Source organism: Oncorhynchus nerka, unplaced genomic scaffold (genome assembly GCF_034236695.1).
Source record: "Oncorhynchus nerka isolate Pitt River unplaced genomic scaffold, Oner_Uvic_2.0 unplaced_scaffold_7450, whole genome shotgun sequence".
NCBI lineage: Eukaryota > Metazoa > Chordata > Actinopteri > Salmoniformes > Salmonidae > Oncorhynchus > Oncorhynchus nerka.
In genome coordinates, this window is record NW_027033866.1 from 1 (window position 1) to 6,940 (window position 6,940).

Below are 6,940 nucleotides of genomic sequence, written 5' to 3' on the forward strand. Positions count from 1 at the left end.
CAGAGTACAGTACCACCTCCCAGCTACAGCCGGCCAGGGTGCAGTGCACCTCAGCTTCTGGCCGAGCGAGTACCAGTTACACCTCCCAGCTACAGCCGGCGAGTACCAGTACACCTCCCAGCTACAGCCGGCCAGTACAGTGCCCCTCCCAGCTACTGACCCGGCGGAGTACAGTACACCTCCCAGCTACAGCCCGGCAGAGTACAGTACACCTCCCAGCTACAGCCGGCAGAGTGCCAGTACACCTCCAGCTACGGCCGACTAGAGCCTGCAGTACACCTCCCAGCTACCCGGCCGGCGAGTACAGTACACCTCCCAGCTACAGCCGGCAGAGTACAGTACACCTCCCAGCTACAGCTCGACAGAGTGCCAGCTACACCTCCCAGCTACAGCCGACAGAGTACAGTACACCTCCAGCTACAGCCGGCAGAGTACAGTACACCTCCCAGCTACAGCCGGCAGAGTACAGTACACCTCCCAGCTACAGCCGGCAGAGTACAGTACACCTCCCAGCTACAGCCGGCAGAGTACAGTACACCTCCCCAGCTACAGCCGGCAGGGTACAGTACACCTCCCAGCTACAGCCGGCAGAGTACAGTACACCTCCAGCTACAGCCGGCAGAGTACAGTACACCTCCCAGCTACAGCCGACAGAGTACAGTACACCTCCCAGCTACAGCCGGCAGAGTACAGTACACCTCCCAGCTACAGCCGGCAGTCAGTACACCTCCCAGCTGCAGCCGACCGGCAGTACACCTCCCAGCTACAGCGGCCGGACAGTACACTCCAGCTCGGCCAGCAGTACACCTCCAGCTGACCGGCAGTACACCTCCCAGCTACAGCCGGCAGTACACCTCCCAGCTACAGCCGGGCAGTGCACCTCCCAGCTACAGCCGGCAGTACACCTCCCAGCTACAGCCGGCAGTACACCTCCCAGCTACAGCCGGCAGAGTGCAAGTACACCTCCCAGCTACAGCCGGCAGAGTGCAGTACACCTCCCAGCTACAGCCGGCAGTACACCTCCCAGCTACAGCCGGCAGTACACCTCCCAGCTACAGCCGACAGTACCTCCCAGCTACAGCCGGCGGTACACCTCCAGCTACAGCCGGCAGTACACCTCCCAGCTACAGCCGGCAGTACACCTCCCAGCTACAGCCGGCAGTACACCTCCCCAGCTACAGCCGGCGAGTACACCTCCCAGCTACAGCCCGGCGGTACACCTCCAGCTACAGCCGGCCAGTACACCTCCCAGCTACAGCCGGCAGTACACCTCCCAGCTACAGCCGACAGTGCACCTCAGCTACAGCCGACAGTACACCTCCAGCTACAGCCGGCAGTACACCTCCCAGCTACGGCCGGCAGTCACACCTCCCAGCTACGCCGACAGGTACAGTACACCTCCCAGCTACAGCCAGCAGAGTACAGTACACCTCCCAGCTACAGCCGGCAGAGTACAGTACACCTCCCAGCTACAGCCGGCAGAGTACAGTACACCTCCCAGCTACAGCCGTGCAGGAGTACAGGTAGGTACACCTCCCAGCTTATCAGCCGGCAGAGTACAGTACACCTCCAGCTACAGCCGGCAGTACACCTCCAGTACAAGTGCACCTCCCAGCTACAGTCGTACAGTACACCTCCAGCTACAGCCGGCCCAGGACAGTGCACCTCCAGCTACAGTCGGCAGAGTGCAGTACACCTCCAGCTACATCGGTACAGTACACCTCCCAGCTACAGCCGGCAGTGCACCTCCCCAGCCTGGCCAGGCCGGTGCACCTCCCAGCTACAGCCGACGGCCTCCCAGCTACGGCCGAGTACCTCCCAGCTACAGCCGGCAGGTGCACACCTCCCAGCTACAGCCGGCAGAGTACAGTACACCTCCCAGCTACAGCCGGCAGGTACAGTACACCTCCCAGCTACAGCCGGCAGGTACAGTACACCTCCCCAGCTACAGCCGGCAGGTGCATTACACCTCCCAGCTAAAGCCGATCAGCAGTACACCTCCCAGCTACAGCCGGCAGAGTACAGTACACCTCCCAGCTACAGCCCGACGAGTACAGTACACCTCCCAGCTGGCCGGCAGGCAGTACACCTCCAGTACAGTACAGTACCTCCCAGCTACAGCCGGCAGGCTGACAGGCAGGAGGTACACCTCCCAGCTGGCCGACCAGTGCAGTGCACCTCCCAGCTACGGCCGGCCCGGGTGCAGTACCTCCAGCTACGGCAGTGAGTGCAGTACACCTCCAGCTACAGCCAGACGGCAGTACACCTCCCAGCTACAGCCGGCCGAGTGCACCCTCCAGCTACAGCCGACAGTACACCTCCCAGCTACAGCCGGCAGTGCACCTCCCAGCTACAGCCGGCAGTACACCTCCCAGCTACAGCCCGTGCACCTCCAGCCTACTGTGACCGACGGAGCAGTGCACCTCCCAGCTACAGCCGCAGGTGCAGTGCCTCCCAGTACAGTACACCTCCAGCTACAGCCGGCAGTACCTCCCAGCTACAGCCGCGGGTACAGTGCCTCCCAGCTACGGCGGCAGTACCTGCCTCCAGCTGCAGCCGACCAGTGTGCACCTCCCAGCTACAGCCGACCAGTGCACCTCCCAGCTGACCCAGTACACCTCCCAGCTACAGCCGGCAGGTACACCTCCCAGCTACAGCCGGCGAGTACACCTCCCAGCTACAGCGGCAGTACACCTCCAGCTACAGTCGGCAGTGCACCTCCCAGCTACAGCCCGGCAGTACACCTCCCAGCTACAGCCCGTAAGTGCACCTCCCAGCCTGACCGGCAGGTGCACCTCCCAGCTACAGCCGGCAGTACACCTCCCAGCTACGGCCGACGGTGCACCTCCCAGCTGACCCTGGTGCCTCCAGCGGTACGGTACACCTCCCAGCTGACCAGGCCGGTGCAGTACACCTCCCAGCTACAGCCAGACCGTACAGTGCACCTCCCAGCTACAGCCGACGGTACCTCCCAGCCTGGCCAGGCAGTGCCTCCAGCCTGACCGACGGTACCTCCAGCTACGGCCTGACGGTGCACCTCCAGCCTGACCCGACGGTACACCTCCAGCCCGGCCCGACCCGGTGCACCTATCCCAGCTACGGCCAGCCGGAGTGCAATTGCACCTCCCAGCTACAGCCAAGCAGTGCAGGTGCCTCCCAGCCTGACCAGCGGTACACCTCCAGCTGGCCGACGGAGTGCAGTCACGCCTCCAGCCTGACCAGCGGTGCCTCCCGGCTGGCCGACGAGTGCAGTGCCTCCCGGCGTGGCAGGTGCAATTTTGCCTCCCAGCCTGACGGCGGTGCACCTCCAGCTGGCCAGGCAGTGCCAGCCTGACCGCCGGCAGAGTACAGTACACCTCCCAGCTACAGCCGACAGGTACAGTACACCTCCCAGCTACAGCCGGCAGAGTACAGTACACCTCCCAGCTACAGCCCGGCAGTACACCTCCCAGCTACAGCCAGGCAGTACACCTCCCAGCTACAGCCGGCAGGTACACCTCCCAGCTACAGCCGGCAGTACACCTCCCAGCTACAGCCGGACAGTACACCTCCCAGCTACAGCCGGCAGTACACCTCCCAGCTACAGCCGGCAGTACACCTCCCAGCTACAGCCGGCAGTACACCTCCCAGCTACAGCCGACGAGTACACCTCCCAGCTACAGCCGGCAGTACACCTCCCAGCTACAGCCCGGCAGTGCACCTCCCAGCTACAGCCAGGCAGTACACCTCCCAGCTACAGCCGGCAGTACACCTCCCAGCTACAGCCGGCAGTACACCTCCCAGCTACAGCCGGCAGTACACCTCCCAGCTACAGCCGGCGGTACACCTCCCAGCTACAGCCGGCAGTACACCTCCCAGCTACGGCCGACAGTACACCTCCCAGCTACAGCCGGCAGTACACCTCCCAGCTACAGCCGACGGTACACCTCCCAGCTACGGCCGGCAGTACACCTCCCAGCTACAGCCGACAGAGTACAGTACACCTCCCAGCTACAGCCAGCAGAGTACAGTACACCTCCCAGCTACAGCCGGCAGAGTACAGTACACCTCCCAGCTACAGCCGGCAGAGTACAGTACACCTCCCAGCTACAGCCAGAGCAGTACACCTCCCAGCTACAGCCGGCAGAGTACAGTACACCTCCCAGCTACAGCCGACAGAGTACAGTACACCTCCCAGCTACAGCCGGACAGTACACCTCCCAGCTACAGCCGGCAGTACACCTCCCAGCTACAGCCGGCAGAGTACAGTACACCTCCCAGCTACAGCCGGCAGAGTACAGTACACCTCCCAGCTACAGCCGACAGGTACAGTACACCTCCCAGCTACAGCCGGCAGTACACCTCCCAGCTACAGCCGGCAGAGTACAGTACACCTCCCAGCTACAGCCGGCAGGTACAGTACACCTCCCAGCTACAGCCGGCAGGTACAGTACACCTCCCAGCTACAGCCGGCAGAGTACAGTACACCTCCCAGCTACAGCCGACAGAGTACAGTACACCTCCCAGCTACAGCCGACAGAGTACAGTACACCTCCCAGCTACAGCCGGCAGAGTACAGTACACCTCCCAGCTACAGCCGACAGAGTACAGTACACCTCCCAGCTACAGCCGGCAGAGTACAGTACACCTCCCAGCTACAGCCGGCAGTACAGTACCTCCCAGCTACAGCCCGGCCGAGTGACACCTCCCAGCTACAGCCAGGCAGTACACCTCCCAGCTACAGCCGGCAGGTACACCTCCCAGCTACAGCCGGCAGTACACCTCCCAGCTACAGCCGGCAGTACACCTCCAGCTACAGCCGACGGTACACCTCCCAGCTACAGCCGCAGGCAGTACACCTCCCAGCTACAGCCGCGGCAGTACACCTCCCAGCTACAGCCGGCAGTACACCTCCCAGCTACAGCCGGCAGTACACCTCCCAGCTACAGCCAGACAGTACACCTCCCAGCTACAGCCGGCAGGTACAGTACACCTCCCAGCTACAGCCGGCAGAGTACAGTACACCTCCCAGCTACAGCCGGAGTACAGTACACCTCCCAGCTACAGCCGGCAGTACACCTCCCAGCTACAGCCGGCAGTACACCTCCCAGCTACAGCCGGCAGTACACCTCCCAGCTACAGTCCGGCAGTGCACCTCCCAGCTACAGCCGGCAGTACACCTCCCAGCTACAGCCGGCAGTACACCTCCCAGCTACAGCCGGCAGTACACCTCCCAGCTACAGCCGGCAGTACACCTCCCAGCTACAGCCGGCAGTACACCTCCCAGCTACAGCCGGCAGTACACCTCCCAGCTACAGCCGGCAGTACACCTCCCAGCTACAGCCGGCAGTACACCTCCCAGCTACAGCCGACAGTACACCTCCCAGCTACAGCCGGCAGTACACCTCCCAGCTACAGCCGACAGAGTACAGTACACCTCCCAGCTACAGCCAGGTACAGTACACCTCCCAGCTACAGCCAGACAGTACACCTCCCAGCTACAGCCGACAGGTACAGTACACCTCCCAGCTACAGTCGGCAGAGTACAGTACACCTCCCAGCTACAGCCGGCAGAGTACAGTACACCTCCCAGCTACAGCCGGCAGTACACCTCCCAGCTACAGCCGGCAGTACACCTCCCAGCTACAGCCGGCAGTACACCTCCCAGCTACAGCCGGCAGAGTACAGTACACCTCCCAGCTACAGTCAGCAGTACACCTCCCAGCTACAGTCGGCAGAGTACAGTACACCTCCCAGCTACAGTCGGCAGAGTACAGTACACCTCCCAGCTACAGTCGGCAGAGTACAGTACACCTCCCAGCTACAGTCGGCAGAGTACAGTACACCTCCCAGCTACAGTCGGCAGAGTACAGTACACCTCCCAGCTACAGCCGGCGGAGTACCAGTACACCTCCCAGCTACAGTCGGCAGATACAGTACACCTCCCAGCTACAGCCGGCAGGTACAGTACACCTCCCAGCTACAGCCCGGCAGGTACAGTACACCTCCCAGCTACAGCCGACGGAGTACAGTACACCTCCCAGCTACAGCCGGCAGAGTACAGTACACCTCCCAGCTACAGCCGGCAGAGTACAGTACACCTCCCAGCTACAGCCCGAGCAGTACACCTCCCAGCTACAGCCAGGACAGTACACCTCCCAGCTACAGCCAGGTCAGTACACCTCCCAGCTACGGCCGGCGGAGTGCAGTGCACCTCCCAGCTACAGCCGGCAGTACACCTCCAGCTACAGCCGGCGGTACACCACTCCAGCTACAGCACGAGCAGTACACCTCCCAGCTAGCAGCCAGAGTACAGTACACCTCCCAGCTACAGCCGGCGGAGTACAGTACACCTCCCAGCTACAGCCGGCAGGTACACGCCTCCCAGCTACAGCCGACAGAGTGCAGTGCACCTCCCAGCTACAGCCGGCAGTGCACCCCTCCAGCACGGCCGGCAGTACACCTCCAGCTACAGTGGCAGTGCCTCCCAGCTACAGTCGACAGTACACCTCCCAGCTACAGCGACAGTACAGTCAGCACGTCGCAGTACACCTCCCAGCTACAGTCAGCAGTACCCCTCCCAGCTACAGTACACCTCCCAGCTACAGTCAGCAGTACACCTCCCAGCTACCGGAGTACACCTCCAGCTGCAGCCAGACAGTACACCTCCCAGCTACAGCCAGCAGTACCCCTTACTCCCAGCTACAGCCGGCAGAGTACAGTACACCTCCCAGCTACACAGCCGAGCAGAGTACTAGTACCTGCTCCATGCTAGCCAGCAGAGTGCAGTGCTACCTCCCAGCTGCAGTCAACCAGTACCTCCAGCATTCTGGCCGACGGGTACAGTACACCTCCCAGCTACAGCCGGCAGGTACAATTGCGCACCTCCCAGCTACGGCCGGCAGAGTACAGTACGCCTCCCAGCTACAGCCGGCGGAGTACCAGTACCTCCCAGCTACAG

General features: G+C 62.4%; 1 protein-coding gene and 1 long non-coding RNA gene across 5 annotated transcripts; both read left to right on the forward strand.

Annotated features, from left to right (window-relative positions):
- Window positions 1-1,033: 1,033 nt before the first annotated feature.
- On the forward strand, window positions 1,034-3,334 carry LOC135566092 (uncharacterized; the record flags this gene model as incomplete). The annotated part of the gene is made up of 2 exons (XM_065013980.1): window positions 1,034-2,934; window positions 2,976-3,334. Coding segments are annotated over 2 exons (2,260 nt in total), but the record flags the coding sequence as incomplete, so codon positions are not given.
- An 859-nt stretch (window positions 3,335-4,193) lies between these two features.
- LOC135566091 (uncharacterized) lies at window positions 4,194-5,607 on the forward strand. 4 transcript variants are annotated; one of them, XR_010461953.1, is made up of 3 exons: window positions 4,194-4,274; window positions 4,306-4,362; window positions 5,491-5,607. It is a non-coding gene; the product is annotated as an uncharacterized LOC135566091 (long non-coding RNA). The 4 variants fall into 4 exon arrangements; XR_010461954.1 differs by having other exon boundaries at window positions 4,215-4,242; XR_010461955.1 differs by lacking the exons at window positions 4,194-4,274; window positions 4,306-4,362 and adding an exon at window positions 4,962-4,993.
- Window positions 5,608-6,940: the final 1,333 nt, after the last annotated feature.